Source organism: Solea senegalensis, linkage group LG9, assembly GCF_019176455.1.
Source record: "Solea senegalensis isolate Sse05_10M linkage group LG9, IFAPA_SoseM_1, whole genome shotgun sequence".
In the NCBI taxonomy this organism is placed as follows: Eukaryota; Metazoa; Chordata; class Actinopteri; order Pleuronectiformes; family Soleidae; genus Solea; species Solea senegalensis.
Window position 1 is genome coordinate 18,802,757 of NC_058029.1, and position 18,938 is coordinate 18,821,694.

An 18,938-nucleotide genomic window follows, 5' to 3' on the forward strand; every position below is an offset into this window, starting at 1 on the left:
GATTTGAGTTAAGATTAAGAAATATCAAACTCAGAAAGCTCCTGATAACTTTTAGATTCATACATATAGATGTATATCAAAGAAAACAGAAAAGCAGATCAGCAAGTGGTGAAAGACTACTAGAGGCCAAAGTACCAATAAATTAATATATGAAGTAAACTAGTGAATTTTATATTTATATAGTTTATATTAAGGTGCCGAAGCAGTGAGGGCATCGGTGTCAAAGGTCGCTGGTACAAAAGGATTTCTCTTCCAACACACACTGGTGTTCCTAGCAACCAAAAGCCTGTTGTCTTCTCCACTTCTCTGCTCTTTACTCAACAACTCTTTACTGTCCTGATAAAACCATTCAGAATGTCCAGAAAACATTTAGACATCTCCATACACACAAATTAATAATACTAATACAACGACATTTGTCACATGAAGAATTAAACTGAAGAATTAAATTATACAGGAGTCTATGTACAGAATATACTGTACAGTAGATGTTCGCTGTACTATGGCAGGTGACAGCAGTAGTTCTTCATTTGTCCTGCAGATGGCGACAGCAAACCAGAGGATATAATAAAGACTGGCCTTTGGGTTTTCATTAGTGGGCATATTCCTGCACTTGTTGTGAGTTATATCTTTAACCATAATCACATAAAAAAAAACATTTTCTTTCCCATATTTCAGCCTAAAGTTAAGTCATTTTTAAGTGGGTTATTCAGTTACAAAGCAGCATCGCGTCTATGTTTAATTGTTTCAGTTAAGTGGAAATGAAGCAATTAAATCTTTAAAAATAATTTTTAACCTTTTTCAGGTTCCAGCTATAAAAAGAGAAAGGTTAATTTGTTTTTTCTAGATTTGCAGAAAAGTATGAAATACTGTACATTTATTTCTGCAGTGAATTGTTTACCTTTCGTTCTTTTCAGTGCAGAACTTATGCTGAGTAGTTTGTCTATTTTATTTTATTTCATCAATGTAGTTAATAATTAACTTGTCTTTGGTCTGCATGTGTGGGTTGTACTACGCTGCCAAATATGCAGCGCGTCCCCAGAAGCGCGCATCCCCGCGGGAGCGCGCGCGCGTTGGAGGGGCGGGGCCGCGCGGAGTCAGCAGCGCAGGCAGGGATGAGAAAGAAACTTGTCCCGGATATTTACCTTTCTAACTTTACCTGGCTCTTCCGACGCGCCCCGGGCTGAGGTGTTCACGGCCAACAGCCAGAGGATTATGAACCGTCTCTGAAGCGGGACGTCTGAGGTAGACTTTTGTTTTTACGATTCAAAACCGCTTTTTCTCCTTTAAATAAAATACAAGTTGTAGTTTCGAACAGCGCTGTGGTTGGAGGAAAAGTTAGCCCGTGCTGTGTCGCCGCCTTTGGGTGTAGCTGTGGGAAACTTCAGGTTGTCAACAGGTTCCTTGTTCTCGCTGCGGCTCAAAGTGCAGCTAAAATCACTGCAGGGCTCATTATCGTCGGGCTGGGACTGTCACCGTGGGCCTTAACACACACACACATACACACACATACACACACACAGACACACACTCACAGACCCTGGTTATTCATTAAAGAAGCAATTGAAATAAAACAGGAGTAGAGGCAAGGTTGGAGATGTGTGCTCCACTATCTGAAGTGTATGTGTGTTTCGTGTCCTTCATTGGACACTTTGGGCAGATTTGGCTGTTGCAGAAAAGTCTCTGAGAGGCTTTACAGCATCAAAGAACAAATACAATGTGTTCGTCTGTAACATAGACAGTAAGGTTAGTCTTCACATTAGTGCTGGGCAGTCATTCAAAAACAGCAATTACTGTTGTTATCAGTATAACACAGGTTTTGTATATATCAATTAGATTTTTATGCTTTGTGCAAACAAACCTGATTGTTTTACCTTGTGTGAAAATAAGTTTAAAAACACTTAGACTTACTCTCAGTCTCATGTCTGACGTATTATACTGGCTGAGTTTAAACTTTGTATGCTGATCATTTGTTTGCCATGTTGTCTAGTCCTACTCCACATCCTGATGAATCTGCATTGTGTCTGCAATGTGTTGCATTTATTTGTATAAACTCTTTAGAGGTTCACTTGTGACAGAGATGTTTATCATAGAAACACAAGCTTCATCCAGAGATCAGCTCTGTGTTAATGCATTCTCAGTGTGTCACTGTGTTCAAACATTAACTCACACACTGTGTGTCCTTTCACAGACAGCGCGAGACAGGCCAGTCAGTGCTCCATTAATCGTTCACCTGGAAAGCAGCACAGGACACATGTACGTACGCACACTTAAAATGCACACACATGCAGAAACACACAGATATAAAGTTAGGGTAAGTTACTGCCTGTGGGTGTGTGCACTCGTATTGTAGTCAAGGCCACAAAACCAAGTCATGACTCAGACCGTGGCACCATAACTATCAGAATTTTTGCTCCCTCAGCTCAGAGTTGGCATCAGACCCAAAAAAGTTAATATTTGTTGGGCTCCTTTTCACAGATCAACAGTAAACTTTTGTTTACAAAATATTAGCAGTGCACTGACATAAAGGTTTCACTTACAATTCAGGATTTATAAATCAATGCAAGTACCTTTTTTGCATTTGTTTGGATTTATCTGTTGATAACTGACTAATAACTGCTTATGTTATTAGTCAAATAGAAATTTTCCAACCACTCTAGGGCTAGGCAATAAGTCCATAACTATATGGCGATATCATTTTCCTCAAAATCAGTAAGGTTCAGTCATATTGATTTGCATATTCGCATTTTGCAACACAACGCAATTACTGTGAATGTTTTCCCTTAGATGTGTGAAAAGTGTCTCCATTTACCAAGCATTTGTTGTTTTCTGTCCATAAAGTAGTGCAAAAACCACAATTGACTGGATTCACTTATTCAAACCTCAGTCTTCTGACATTTATTGCAAAAATGATAAGTATCAGCGTTTGTTATTGTGATAACACATTTGTTACAACCGAGACAGAGATATGAGTAATGTATTCTGGAGGCCAAGACCAGTCTCACGTAGTACACGACTAGTGTGTACATGCAGGCATTAGCATTTAGCATGCATGTGTGTGTATGTTTGTGTCCATGCACTGCTTCCAGTAGCTGGTCTGAAAGATCAATTGGAGTGCTGAAGATGGGCGTGTTCGACTCTGAAAATGTTTAACATTCTTATCATTCAGCTGCCTGCGAAAGGCGGAGAGATGCAGAGGGAGAGTAGCAGGGAGAGGGAAGGGAGACATGTTCAGACCAGGCCAAATAATAAGGAGTTACACACACACACACACACACACACAGAGTCACTCCTTTGCATTCACAGTGCATTACTCACTGCAGCCTGATGCTCCATCCAGCTCACATATTACTCACCACACAATGTTGTCCTAAGGGAGGTGCTTTCATTGGAATACAACAGTCTAGAAACATCTGAGACTGCATTTGTGGTTTGTGTGTGTGTGTGTGTGTGTGTGTGTTTGTGCATGTTTTCAGGTCCCCTCTCAGTGACGAGGTGAGGGCAAGGAGTTTGTCTTGAGAGGGAGGCAGAGTTACCGTGGTAACAGACATGCCAAAACCGGACCTGCTCTGCCTAGTTCAGCTGTTGAACGGCACTATCGAGACCTTCAGAGTCAACGTGCGTAACACACATAAACATATCTGCTCACACACTCACACTCACTCACACAGAGTTTCCTGTCTGTTGTCGAGGAGATCAAATGTTGCTTCCATTCATCTCTGTTGTGCTAACGATTGTAATGTCACTGCATGATCTAGTGACTTACTATTTTTTCCTATTCTTATTGATCCACATCTCTCATGCAACACTTTGACCTTGGTTTGAAGGACACGCTCACCTCCTGCAGCTCCCGGAGTCTGCCACACATTGCAATCACAGTGATGCTTTTTTTTTGCAGTATCTTTTATGTGAACACCAGGAGGGATTATCTTAATTACTGTCTTTATTTGGCACCCGTGATTCTTGGATTGAGACAAAGTTTAATATTTATTTGCAGATTTACAATGAAACAGATGTTGGGTCACCTGGAATTTGTGCCCACTAACATCAGACATTATTGTGTCCACTGCAGCCAGAACAAACTGTTTACCTCAGTTTACAGTGAATGTCTCCTTGTGGTGTAAACATGCAAAACATGCAAAATGTAAACATTCCTGTGACAGATATTGGAGAGGAAAGTATAGATGAGCTGCAGGTTATTCATCAGTGTGATTAATGAAGCAACAAAAAACTAAACTACAGAACTAAACTATACCTTGGATATATAATAAACCCTATGTATATAAGAAATGGATAGTTCAGGTTTTTGGGTGGTTGTATGAGGTATTGACACATATTCAACCCCGACTTCCTTGAGCACAGTGCTGAATGCATGGCTGTTTCCATAGGGATTCTGCCTGGAACCAGGACAATCGCTTTCACTGATAACATGGCTGCCTGAAGGGACAGAGGGAAAAACTGATTTTAGCCACTGCAGAGAGTCGGGACACAGGTGCTGCTGGTTTACTGCTGTCTTATTTAGTAAGTTTGTGTCACTTCAGTAAATCAAGCACTGAGGTCACAGAATAACACATTTGAACACACTGATGGAGGCACCAGTGGATTAACAATTCCTGGACTTGAGTGCAGCCAAAGAGCAGTCAAGTTTCCAGCCTGGAAAAGGCTGTCTAACAACGCGAAAAATAATCGGGTTAGTCTTTTGTTAAGTGGCTAAAATCTGCTTTCTCATCTGTCCCCACTGGCAGCCATGTTGTCAGTGAGAGCGATTTTCCCAGTCCCAGGCTAGTTCAGGGAAACAGTAGTGCATTAGCAGCATCCTTGGTGAAGTCTGTGGCGAAGAATGCCTCATACAACTAATACTTCAAAAAACCTGAACTATCCCTTTAAGCCCTAATCCAACATACAGGATGGTGCAATTATTATGTGCATATAAATAACCAACTGTAAAATGTCACAGTTTTGGCTGGGTATAGATTTGTTTGTTGTTCCCGTCCGTTAGAAGCAGGATGAAGGTGTGGTTCTGCTGGAGAAAGTATTCAACCACCTGGGCCTGCAGGAGCAGCAGCTCTTCAGTCTGCAGATCAGAGAATCCAGCACAGCCATTGCCTCTATTGCAGCCAACACGCACTCTCCTGTGAGTTCATTTTTTATCTCCTGCTTGTTGGGCTCAGCTTGTCATGTTCCGCACTCACCGATTGCTATTCAGCTGATGATAACCGAAGGGTATTTTACATAAATGCTTTTTTAAGCCCCTTTTAGCCATTATACTTAATGAATTCTCTTTCACTGTTTCACACAGAGATGGTTAGAGCCAGAGAAACCCTTCAAGAAGCAGATAAAAGGTATCTCTCTACTTCATTTTTCTTCTTTTGTAAATGAATTTAATTGTGTTACAACCCTAACTAAGCTGAAGAGTAGGTAAACGTGCAGATATAGATAAATGGTAGGTCATGTTTGACTTTGATGATATTTCCCTGCAGGTCTTGTATCTCCCTTTTATCTGAACTTCAGAGTACGATTCTTCATCTCTGATCCCAACTCTCTGCAGCATGAACAAACAAGGTGAGTGAGTGAGTGTGTCTTCTAAAGCAGACACATATCACCATGGATTGATCTGAAAAAGGTTATTTTTCTTGATAGAGTTAGAAATTAAAGATTCATTTGGTAGTGTGGTTTATGATGGTTATTTTGAATCTACTATGTACTCATACCAATGTTTAGTTCTCTCTTGTGCCCAATAAAGAAATCCTGTTTTTGTGGTAGCTTAAAATGAAATGTCAGCCAAGCAGCTGCACTTGTTCCTCATTCATGTCATTTCATACTGCAATGACACATTTCCCACATGTGAATTACACGTCTACTTCAAAATTGTAATTGTGACTTCAAAAACACAGGATAATATAAGTGCATTTGCAAACAACACATTTTCATGCCTTGCAGCCAAATTAAACCCAAATTTGATGGGTATGATGATATATCAGCACACCATGTCTCAATGTTCACACATCCAATTCTGTGATTCGCTATGACTCACAGGAAGTCATCCATTTCACTGTTCCACTAAATCAGACCACTTTATATGTGTTTCTGCAAGGCGTACACATAACAGTCATTCATTGTAAAGTTCCTGTTGTTCTGTCCATGCAGGCACCTGTACTTCCTCCAGATCAGGAGTGACATTAGAGAAGGACGGTTAGTAGCAGTCCCAAAGTCCTTGTGAACTGTTTGTGTGGTGCTTTTACAGTGTCTAATGGTACAGTGTGATTGCAGGTTGCAGTGCCCACTGAGTGCAGCTGTAGTGTTGGCCTCATATGCCGTGCAGTGTAAGTTCCGTCTCGTCCTAGAGAATCAAATGATTAATGACTGAATAGTGACTCGAGTGAGTAATCATTCCCATTCAGGATGCTCTCAATAAGCAGAACCTCTCTCAAAGTGCCCCACATGTCAGTGTGCATATGTTGTGGATCTGGTTCTGTGTGTTTGTGCGGCTCCTCAGTGTCTCTCTCTATCCACTGTAGCGGAGATTGGGGATCACTGTCCATCCCGAAAACCTGGATACCTCTCAAAGTGCCACTTTATCCCTGACCAAGATGAAGACTTCATATGTAAAGTGGAGGATCTGCATCCACAGCACAAGTAATTCAGTGCATTCTACTGTATATAGCTGCAGCCGAAAAGCAACTGGTTTGATGTGCAGCTGGTTCCTGTTGTTGCATGTGACTGTGTGTTTGTGTGCTCCCAGGGGGCTGAAGCAGAGTGAGGCGGAGTTGTGTTTCCTCAACACAGCACGGACTCTGGAGTTGTATGGAGTGGAGCTTCATGCTGCCATGGTAGTGTTGTTTATTTACTATATCATGCACTGTTTTAACTTCATCTGCAACATTTAGTGTCATCCTTTGTTTGATTGCTTTCTCTCTCTCTCTCAGGACATCAACAATGCCCCTCTGATGGTGGGTTTGGCCTCCAGTGGTGTTGCAGTTTTCTGTAATATGATTTGCTCCAGTTTCTTCCCCTGGTAAGTGATACTGTTGACTAATTGTTTTAATTTAAACATTTTACTTTTTAATTTTACTGTCACATTGACATTGAAATCTCTGTTACAAGTGAGACCTAGCCACGACGGGGTCAGTTTGTATGGACGACCACATTAAAAACAAATAACAATGGGTTCAAGTAGCACACACTGTGCAGGGGAACAAAGCACAATGCAGTAGTAATTAGGCATTAATTTAACAGCACATTAAAACTACAGCAGCTTGCAGTAACTGCTTCCTTTGTTCTGTGTTTGAAATCTTTTCAAATGGATGAAGATTTTAAGTTTAAGACTGCTTCTTGTATTTTCCAAGCCTCTAACTGTTTTCTCCTTGTGTAGGGGAAATATAATCAAGATTTCATTTAAGAGGAAACGATTTCTAATACATCTGAAACGTAAACATGTGAGTCTCTACCATTTATTTGTTCTTAGTAGTTTCAAGAACTGCTGGGAGCAAACATTTGCTTTTAATTGCTGCGTACACTTGACTGCTTAGATCTATTTAAACTTTAAACCCACTATTGCTTTCTGATAGTGGGACATGGATATTTATCCACAACACTTTCATTTTTCAATACAATTCTGTGAGACAAGTAATGAATCAGTCATAAAAAATTTGAGAATAGGTCAGCTACAAATACAACCCAAGCAGCTTCAGAGCAATGCATAAGAGAAATAAAGCATTATTCAAAAAGATGAAGGATCTGAATTCTGCACATTGTAGGGAGAGACTCAGGACTGTGAGGTGTCCCTGATTCTGCCTTGTCCCAAAACCTGTAAAAACCTGTGGAGGTCCTGTGTGGATCATCACTCCTTCTTCTCCTCCAACCGGATGGCCAGGAGCCCCAAACACAACAACAGCACGATTCAGTCCTACACAAAGCTGATTACACAGCACCTGGGCCTCGGCAATAGTAAAAATGAGAGGTAAGCCTCAAACCTGTACGTGTTCACACATTAATGTCATAAATACTGAACAATTGTCTCTCTATGCTCTTAAACAACTAGTGGTCCAGTGTGTCAGCGAGTGGTGGGAGGGATGGTGTGGAACCCTGTGCTGCGGAGATCAATTTCATCAGAGTGTCTTGAGACTAAGAGTCTGCCCTCCAGATCGCCCCCATCCACTCCAAACTGGTACTACCTGCAGCCATAAATTACAGCTTTGATTGTGTCATTTTCATCTTTTATCCAGGTCCAGGTCATGCTTAAAGGGATAGTTCTGTTTTTTGTGTGGTTGCATGAGATATTGATGCATTATCAGGTCTTGTTTCAACTTCTGCAAGTATTTTGCTCCAGAGATGGTAATTTCACTTGGATATTTGGATTGTAGCAAGTTTTACATTTTTATGTGTCCGATACCAGCTCCAGTGCTTTTGACCAGTATCGGACTGATACTGACTGATCCTCATTCCTAGAATAGAAATTCACATCACACAGGCATTTTACATCTTCTGCTGCCTCTATGCCGGAGTTCAAATGTGTGTCTCTTCTGTTAGAAACCTTTGTTAGGATTTACCTAAGTGGCACAAACTTAACAAACAAGGCTTCAGTAGACCATCAGCATCTTTGTCCTTGCAAGCTAAAACACAAATGTTCTCTTATGTCCCTGCCATGTTATCAGGGAGAGTCAGTGTTTCCACAGAAATACTGGCACATTATCAGCACCAATCAGTGTTGATAATGTGTCAGAACCTCAAAAAAACATATAATCACAAAAAAATCTGAACTATCTCTTTAATTATTACTTAATATGTGCTATTGTTATGATAAAAAGCACAGAGGAAAATGTGATATAAATGTGAATAAATTAATAAATTATAAGGTCTTGTCATCCCTTTGGCTGATATGACTGTGCAACGAGAAGCCGATATCAGTTTGTATTCTATGTGTCATCAAAAGTAACTCCTGAAATTGTTTTACCAAGGCAAAAAAAGGCCTTTAAGTCTTTAAAAACAGTTTTGTCTCTCCTTAGGCGAAGTCCTCGAGTTCGTCATGGTATCCGTAAAGTGCGTCCATCCTCAGTGGAGCTGGCCAATGATCTGAAAGACATGTCGGAGGGGGAGGACGTCTTCTACACCTACAGAGCATCTGTGAGCAGCAGCAAGGACAGCGAGGGAGACACTTCACCACATCAGTTAGTATCTGTTACAGCAGAAATGGTTCCTCTGCTTCCTTGGCACGGTCTCTCTCTCCCATTTCACCAGGTTTTGGTGGTGTGAAGTATGTTGGCAGTGACTTTATTTATTTTTATGTTGAAAATTTATTTGGATTTAGTGACATGTTAGTATCAATGAAACATGTATTATTATATTGTATTGTGGGCAGCCCGTGGCCAAGTGGAAAGGGAACTTGACTTGTAACCGGAGGGTCGCCGGTTCAAATCCCCACCCGGCCAAAAAGGGCTGGGGGACCCCTGAGCAAGGTACCCAACCCCCAATGCTCCCCGGGCGCTACTCAGTGTGGCAGCCCACTGCTCCTAACTAGGATGGGTCAAAATGCAGAGGAATACTTTCCCTAAATGCATTAAAACTGAAGTGTATAACTTTAAAATATAAACAAATGTCCATTACATTCAAACCATTGTCAAATGAGTTCACACAATGGTGCTTAAGCCAATCAGCTCCTCACGACTCTCTCTGTGTTTCTCAGTGTAGCAGGGAGATTAGATCATGTGTCACCTGGCAACAATCCTGTGCTTCACTCAGAAAGTAATTTGTTTTGTAAGACAGATGAAGGCAACAGAAACATTGTGCTAGTATAGTGAGGTGGCTGTAAACAGGTTGGAATATGACTGCTAATACAAAGACGCACCTACAAACATTTTCTGAAGTGAATTGTACTGCTCAAAAAAATTGGTCAAGGGTAAAGAAAGACTAAGATGCGAAAACAGTGAAAATTAAAAGAGAATATATTGAAGTGAAAAATATCTTTGTGTTTTGTCTCTGTCAGTCTCTCCACCACTTACAACCGGGGGCCTGATGAGGGTCTGTTGCAAGCTGATGACAGTATCGGCGAGGAGGAAAGCTTACCACACTATGACAAGGTCTGTAATGTTGTAATGTTTAAATGTGTGTTTCACTGTGTATCCATGCATAATATGTGTGTTCATTTAATGTACTGATGTGTGTGTGTGCAGGGTGCTCTCGGTGACGGAGACTTGATGCTGATATGTATTGCCCCTGATCATGAGGGCAAGTTTGGCTTCAATGTTAAAGTGGGTCTCTCTGTCTCTCACTCTCACCACCATACAAGACAAACATTTAATGTTGTGATTTTGTTTACATAAATTGTGCTGTTTTTCATTTTCTTTATTTCATTTCCTAAATCCTGCCAGGGTGGGGTGGATCAGAAGATGCCACTTGCCATATCCCATGTTAAACCCGACTCTCCGGTAAGATGAATTAATTTCTTTGTTGAAACTTCACTTTGCTTATGATGTAAAATGACCACAACATAATTATATTGTATTTTAGTTATTGTATTGCACTGTACAGATTTTATACCTTAGTTTCCTTATTATGTCTGTTTATTACCCCTTTTTTGTACTGCTGACTAAAGAAGACTGCACAGAATTTATGAGGCACTCGTAGTGTAACTACATGTAACATTGGCAAATAGAATCTTTAAAACAGCTACAATAACAACAATAATAATAATTGATATTTTTCTTCCATCACCAAATTAGTAATTAATTTGTTAATTCATAATAAAATAACTATAGCTGTTTCTTAATGCTGTCTTAAAAAGGCTAATACCTTTTTGTGTGTATATGTATACACACACATATATGTATATATATATATATAATAAAAGAAAACTTGGTAATATTGGGTCGTTATATTATTTTAACATTTATTTATTGCTAAATGGATACATTTCATGGTTTATATATATTTATTTTATCATTCTACATTCGATTAATATTGTATCAGTATTATGACATCTTTGTAAATGTTACTGTTATTTCTTAAATAAAGGTTATAAGCAAATAAATACAGTAAATATAAGGATTAAACAACATATTTTGAAATAGAACTGGACATTTAACACTTTATCCTGTCAGTGATTTCTGGAGAATAAAATGAGTAATGAAACTGAAGTAGAGAGTACAGAAAATCTAGTTAAACGTTTTACTTTGTTGTTTGTAGGCAGGCCGATGTGAACCTAAACTCCTGGAGGGAGACCTGGTGGTCCTCATCAACGGTCGAGACATTTCTGAACACACGCATGACCAGGTTGTCATGTTCATACGAGCAAGCCGAGAGTCGCACTCCAGAGAGCTCGCCTTGCTCATCAGGCGTAAAGGTGATTGAAGGAGAAAGAGGACAGTGAGAGAGGGAGGGAGGGAGAGAGAGAGAGAGAGAGAGAGAGAAAAGTGCTGAAGCAGCATTTGATCAAAGCGCTCACTCTGTGTCTTGTCATGTTTCTATAAATATTAATGACAGCATTGAACCGTCCTTGTATTCCAGGTCCTGGCAGAGTGGCACCCGTGCTGCAGTTACCTCCCGCCCTCACACTCACCAGCCAATCAGAGGTAGACAAAGTGCCTTCTCCTGGCCAGTCAGAGCGGGGCACAACACTGGAGGAATCAATGAGGCAGCTGGAGAGAGGAATACAGTCTGGCACGCTCTGTTTTCATTTTGAGGTATTTTAAATGCAGATGGGAGCTAAGCGATGTTTCATGCAATTATGTATAGAATCAAATTATCTAAATGATTCTGTTTGTCTTTGCAAGATTTAATGTATCCCTCACTATTACTGTATGTGGTGCAATCATCTAGATATAGTAATTAAACTTACGTCTTGTAAGTGCTGTTTTTGGGACAGATGTTGACCCTAATCTTAACATGAACTCCTGTTCCTGTTGGTGATGCTGTAACCGGTCTGGAATTTGTGCTTTCTGTATATGTGTGTTGATGCGCATGTCTTGGTGTGTGTTTGCTTGTTTCTAGAATTTATACAGGAGGAAACCTGGTTTGTCACTAAACTGTGCTCGGCTTCCTGAGAACATGGACAAGAATCGATATCGGGATGTTTTGCCTTGTAAGTGCTTCTTATTTACACACGTGTGTCTGTATGAGCTCTATTACTAGCTTTATAACATTAATCTGGAGTTCACCACTGTGGCACTTCATGAAATTTAATTGGCTGAGCCTGCGGTGATTTGAGGGCTCTGTTATGACCCAGCACGCCACTGTCTTGCTCTTCTTTCAGATGATGCGAGCAGAGTGGTGCTCCAGGGCCAGGAGGACTACATCAATGCCAGCCACATCAAGGTGAACATCACTAATATACAGCTGTGTCGTTTTTTTTGTCCCTGTCTGACATTTAAAATCATTCTCTGTCGTGTTGTGGTGTGTGTTTCTGTCTCGTAGGTGGCGCCACCAGTGTCTGGTGTATGTTTACGTTATGTTGCTGCTCAGGGTCCATTGCCACAGACCTGCACTCATTTTTGGCAGACTGTTTGGGAGCAACAGGCTCACACCATCATCATGCTTACAACTCTGACAGAGAGAGGACGGGTATACATACTTGTTCATACTTCCATACTGTAAACAGACACAAACACAGGGGTGGAAAAGAGTCAAAGCACTTAAAATTACACAACTCAGCATCAGCTGTGTGTCGATACGGTGATTACTGTGGCATGATGGTTCATGTCTCATTTACATGATTACTGTAATTAAAAGGTTTTGTGGTGATGTTTGCACACAGACATAATCAGTCGGCACAACCATGAGTAATTACAGGATTTTGCCATGCAGAAAATGGCCAAATGTAAAAAGTGAGTGGGATATCGATGGTAAACAAATTGAAAGTGAAGTCACAACCACAGAGAGTCAGAGGCGGTGAGGTCTCAAGGTCCTGTTGAATGACAACATCTCAGCCTTAGCTTGCCCGTTGCTTGGTAACAAGATTCTTTCATTAATTAGTAATTTTCCTGACATCCGTCAAGTACCCAGAGTTTCTCTCTACTTGAGGATCCCACACACACACACACACAGATGCACACACTCAGTATGTCAAGTCACATCGTGCTCCTGATGAATTGCCTTTATTCCTCTGACTACGAGGTGGAACAGCACATCACCCTGATTTTCCGTGAGAGCGGAGCGTACCTGATGTAGCAGCAGTAATACATCTGTTTCTGACTAATGACTCACGCATGAGGTGATGATGTAACCTGTCGTTGATGTCATATGATGTCATACACTTTGCAGACCAAGTGCCACCAATACTGGCCGCATCCGCCAGAAGTGAAGGATTACGGGCACATGCGGGTGAAGTGTCACTCCGAGGAGTGTAACCTGGCATATGTGACGCGGCAGTTCACTCTGACACACACACAGGTACAGTAAAAAGAACATAAATAAATCCTTAAAATCTTCCTTTTACAAACCATGGAAACATGAAACTGATCTTATACTTGGCACTACATTGTGTTCATGCACATGCATACACCTAACTCTCATACTGTCTGTGTTATTTTTTTATAAATATTGAACTGCACCAGAACATTATCACACACACACACAAAAAAAGATATACATTAAATATATAACAACATCGTATGAGAGAGAGAGGGGATAGGGAGGGAGAATGTTGGCTAACCTTGCCTGAAGCTTTCTGTTTTGCTTTTATGTCTGGGAGAATATTATCCACACTGGCATCTGTCTTCAACTTCCTCTCCACATTCATCCGTCTATATTTTAATGCGTCTTTACTGCAGACCGTTGTTTTTCTTTTCCTCTGGTTGAGATATTTTTGAGATGGGAAATAAGGGGTTTTAGGTTTTGGTTATTTTAGGCATTTACGACCCATAGTTAGAGTAACTCTGCTGGTATTTTGTGAATATACTAGCTGCACCATCATTATCAGTGAAGTCAGTATTTCAATTTAACATATTTCCTTAATCTCTGACACATCATGGTCATTTTTTGTCTTCATATAATAAATGCCTTACATAAAGCCCTTTTAATTTATGTAAATTATTTAGTGTCAACGTTTTTGTTCTTTCACAATAAAGAAACCCTAAACCTGTAATAACAATCTGAAATGCACGTATTACTTACTTATTTAAAGTAAGTATTACTTACTTTGCATTAATCTATAATTATAATTAATATAATAATTAATTACAGATAAAAAAAAAGAAAATTGTCAAATCTTAAAAAGTTGCTTTGACATCATCACAAGACATTCAAATGAGTGTTCTTGACTTTTGTACAGCACAAGCTACTAATCAAATCCGTCATAAATATTTTATATAACTGTATAAAAACTTATCGTGATATGATCACAGTACAACATTGAACATTTGTGTTTGCATGTTTGTAGCATGTAACATGTACCATATGTCACATAGCGGCACTCACCATAGGCAGCAGCCACTCCTGGCAAGCTGTGTGCACCCAACATACTGCACAGTCACTTCCACGTGGGTGGCTGTGCCCGTGTGTGCATGAGTGGGCATGTGGATTGGGATAGTACTAACAAATGTCGTGGCAACACACCTGCGTGCAGACAGGTGTCTCCACACACGTCTTCCTGGTTAGTTTATCTGATTGAGTCTGAATCATAACGCGTCAGATAATCGGATTAAAGGAGCTGAACTCCTCCAGCACGCGGGTAAATTAATAAATAATGCTCATGGAAGCATGGAGTAAGAATGCACACACATGCATACACAGTTACTGCTGTGTTGGCCCATCTGTTCCTCTGGCGGAGCGAGTTAATCCCTGTGTGGAGTCAGAGGGCACATGCCCATTAAACACTCTAAACTCAATTCTCCTGTTTGTTTTCTGAATTGTGATCTCTTCCGCCATCTCTCCATTCCTCCCTCCTGTTCCTCATTCCATCCTAATCTCAGTGATTTGTTCTCTTCACCTGCTCTACAACATCCTATGTGGTTTTTGTTTTCTCACACACTGAATATTATCACAGTTTGAACCCCTTTACAGCTTCATTGTTCCTCTCATGTGGGCGATTTGTCCACATGATCCTGTAATGTCATGGTTATTCAGTAAGCTAGTAATCTCTAATTCTACCTTGCATTTTTGTCATTTGTGTGTGTGTGTGTGTGTTTGCTTAGCGGAATGAGGAGCGTGCAGTCACACACCTGCAGTATGTCGCGTGGCCGGACCACGGTGTACCCGACGACCCTTCAGACTTCCTGCAGTTCATCAGCTCTGTCCGGGAGAGGAGGAGAGGTGAAGAGCCTTTAATGGTACACTGCAGGTAAAACACACACACACATGCATTGAGAGGTTGTGTTGTAATTGAACACTGCCAGCCTGTACTGTACCTGCCTTTCCATACACTTAATGCTGCGTTTGTGTTCTAATCTGTTTCAGCGCTGGGATTGGACGGACAGGTGTTCTGATCACTATGGAAACGGCACTGGCTCTGTTGGATGAGGGTCAGCCGATGTTCCCGCTGGACATTGTCAAAACACTGCGAGATCAGCGAGCCATGATGGTTCAAACCACGGTACAAAGAAAGACAGGGATATATGCTTTTGTTCTTTTGTTTAATTACGTTACAATCACCTATGGCTCGACAGTTTCTTTTCATGCCCAGCTCACGTTCTAGGGCCTGAATTTTCTTAATATTTTGTAGCTGTCACATATGTCACATTCCTTTTTCTACGTGTAGTCTAAAAAAAACCTTCTCTGCAGAACCAGGCTTCTCGATTTTTGCTTGTTCTAAAGGAAAAGCCTTCAGCTGAGGAAAGTGTTGACATAATAGTGCAGTTTAACCACATTACTGCTCTACTGACATATACTGCTCGCTGTGTGTGTGTGTGTGTGTGTCACATCTTGGCCACACGCTCTGTCCTTGAATGAGAACAGGCTATTCAAATGCATGTCTGAATAAGAAAACAAATTGTTTTTTACATTTCATTTGGCACACTGTGACAAGTAAGAATATGCAGGGAAGTGGTTTAATAGAGACTCTCTGGAAGGTTTGACTTGAGTAGCAGCTCAGTGTTTTTGTGAAAATGTCATGTCAGTTAAAGTAGAGACTTGTGTGACACATTTTGACATCTTTTGTGAGTCCTGTCACCTGTAACCTTCATTAATTCAAAGAGTATTTTACTGACGGCGGATGAGCTGGAGCAGGGAAGAGCTGGGTTTGGTAGCTGTGCTCTGTGTTTCCTCTGTGTTAGTTGTCGGGGAGAGGAAAGTGTTACTCATTGCTTTGACAGGAGGTAGTGCTGGGAATATGGCAGCTCAACGGTCACATGTTTGCTTCTAGGGCTCTGCTGCTACCGCTATCACCTTTATTTTGAAAGAAGATCCAGCCCCTGAGGCTTCCTCTCTCTAATGCTTTTCTGCTGACGTGCAGGTGTCCCCTCATATGTTTGTGCCTTAGTAATGGAAACATGAAAACATGCATAGTTTTGTGAAGGATCCATGTGATACATATTAAGGCTGCCATTGTTAAGCCTGCCATAAAGGACAGATTTTTACGACATTTCTTTGGAAGGTCAATTATGATCCAAGAAGACTTTATTGAATTTGGTCAGGATACAGATGCAGATTCAGGATTTTGTTTCATGTTTTTCAGTTCATCATCATCATCATCTAACGCTTTTATCCTCCACCAGAGGGTCGCGGGGGGTGCTGTGCTAATCTCAGCTACATCGGGCGATAGGCGGGGCACACCCTGGACAGTTCGCCAGTCCATCGCAGGGCCACACACATAGATAGAGACAAACAACCATTCACTCTCACACTCACTCCTACGGTCAATTTAGAGTGTCCAATTTACCTAATCCCCACATTGCATGTTTTTGGACTGTGGGAGGAAGCCGGAGAACCCGGAGAGAACTCACGCACACACAGGGAGAACATGCAAACTCCATGCAGAAAGGCCCCTGTTCCAACCGGGGCTCGAACCCAGGTCTGATCACTGCAAGGCGAAAGTGCTAACCACTTTACCACCGTGTAGCCCTGTTTTTCAGTTGTTAACCTTTATTAATAATTTTTTTTACTAATGATAATACTACTACTTATCACAAAAATCATGTAGCACCACATATAGTTCTATGTTACTTTGTAACTGAACAAATCCCACAAATAAATTTCAATTTCAATTTCAAATTATATCAATCCATTTTCGATGCATACAGATTTTGGTGGTCCCCACCACCAACATTTGCATATTAACACATTAAAAAAAAGATGAACAATTGTTTAAAAAGAAGAATAATTTTTATGTAATAATTTACATAAATTAAACGGGCTTTATGTAAAAACAGTGGGTGAACAATGGGAGTGAAGGAGCATATCACTCAGCACAAACATGTCTTATTTATGTGGTTTTACACCAACACTGAGCCATCAAGCAGTGATGACACAAAGGTTATTCTTATCATTTCGTTGTTGGTTTGTTTGTTTTTTTTTCACTGAATTTGTTGACGTTTAAATGACAACATCATGTACCCAGTGTTATCCTATTAAACATGGCACTGTTTTCTAATAACTAACAACACGTTGTACTATGTGTGTGTTTCAGTGTCAGTTCCAGTTTGTGTGCGAGGCCATTCTGCGAGTCTACAAAGAGACACAGGGGGGATCTAAAGCACCTTAAATGAAAAACCCCAACAGGACCACAACAAGACACACGAAAACCGTTTCAGCCTCATTCCATTGAACGTGACTTCCACAGAAGGACTATAGCAGGTGGACCTCTGGGACTATGGGACTGGCACACAGACTGGAGTACAAATGAGAGTATAAGTGGCTTCGGAGCACAGCTGTCTGGGCTCTGTGTGAGCATATGAATCTTCAACCTAGTTGGCCTTAGATTTTGCTGATTGTGCATTAAGCTTGTATAGGCTAGTCTCCATAGAGACTGATGTGAGCTGCTAATTTCTGCCTGTGAGGCCACTCAGCAATGACGCCTCTACTCTACTAAGCTCTTTGCCTTGTGCCTGTCAATCAGTGGATCGAAACAGGACAGCAGAGGCAGACCAGGATCCTTGTAGTCTGTTGTTTGTCTATGTCTGACGCTGGAGAGCAGGACGGGGCTTTAGATCACTGCAGCAGATGCTGTAAGGCCATGGCGGTGCAGCATTGCATGCTGTCCACCAGAGGAGCACCAAACCCCCACTGTTCATCACTCTTAAATTATTAAGACACTCAATAAACACTCTTGATTTATACCGAAGAGTCTGCTTTATTTATTTCCTCTGATAATTAGGCAAGGCGAGCGTTTTTCACACTTCCCTGCAGATTGAGGCTGCTCGCCGAGGCGAGGAGTAATCTGCTTGTTTAGCCTTCAGCTGAGTGCCTCTGAAGCTGGCATTATATCACTTGATTTATTTCAGCATCGCAAAACAAGCAAAAACTGATTGGGCATTGAATGAATGAAAGAAATAATTCCATACATATTGTAGTGTTGCATGTTTTTCTCGTTTTTATATTTCTGTGTTATGCAGTCGAATAATTGAATATAGAAGAGGATAAGTATTCACTAATTCACCAAACTGATGTGAGAAAATGATGCAGAATCCCAACATTGCACTCATTCGGCAGATAAAATGTGTTTAGAACCAGGACAACCCACATTTGTGAAAAGTTTCCCCCAGGAGATGTGCAATACATATTTGAGAGGGTTTGTGTTCTTGCACTGCTGATAAGGAGGGAGTTTGATTTTGCCAGTGAAAATACAAAGGTCATGTTCTTGGTCTATGATTAAAAACCTTTGGTGTGTACTCACAGATGGTACAGATCACTGTTCCCGGGACCTGGGAGACACCTGGTGAGTGTTCATATTTATCTTGCACTGATGGCATTGATTTCTGCGTGGGTGTTTTTGCTTTAGCACTTTCTCTTATAATTGCATTTTTTTTCATTTTCTCTATATTAGTAAGAAAGACACTTTGATCCCCCTGTGT

The 18,938-nt window shown here is 40.9% G+C and overlaps 1 protein-coding gene across 1 annotated transcript; it reads left to right on the plus strand.

Annotated features, from left to right (window-relative positions):
- The first annotated feature begins 2,191 nt into the window (after window positions 1-2,191).
- On the plus strand, window positions 2,192-18,203 carry ptpn3 (protein tyrosine phosphatase non-receptor type 3). Its single transcript, XM_044034791.1, has 26 exons — window positions 2,192-2,256; window positions 3,477-3,618; window positions 5,000-5,134; window positions 5,300-5,342; window positions 5,481-5,562; window positions 6,148-6,192; window positions 6,271-6,323; window positions 6,519-6,636; window positions 6,743-6,830; window positions 6,927-7,015; window positions 7,373-7,436; window positions 7,758-7,960; window positions 8,042-8,167; window positions 9,006-9,167; window positions 9,983-10,076; window positions 10,170-10,247; window positions 10,368-10,424; window positions 11,182-11,338; window positions 11,503-11,678; window positions 11,986-12,076; window positions 12,248-12,309; window positions 12,409-12,555; window positions 13,255-13,383; window positions 15,126-15,271; window positions 15,388-15,523; window positions 17,555-18,203. The coding sequence occupies exons 2-26, from the start codon at window positions 3,550-3,552 to the stop codon at window positions 17,627-17,629; spliced, it is 2,625 nt and encodes an 874-aa protein (XP_043890726.1). The 5' UTR covers window positions 2,192-2,256; window positions 3,477-3,549; the 3' UTR covers window positions 17,630-18,203.
- Window positions 18,204-18,938: the final 735 nt, after the last annotated feature.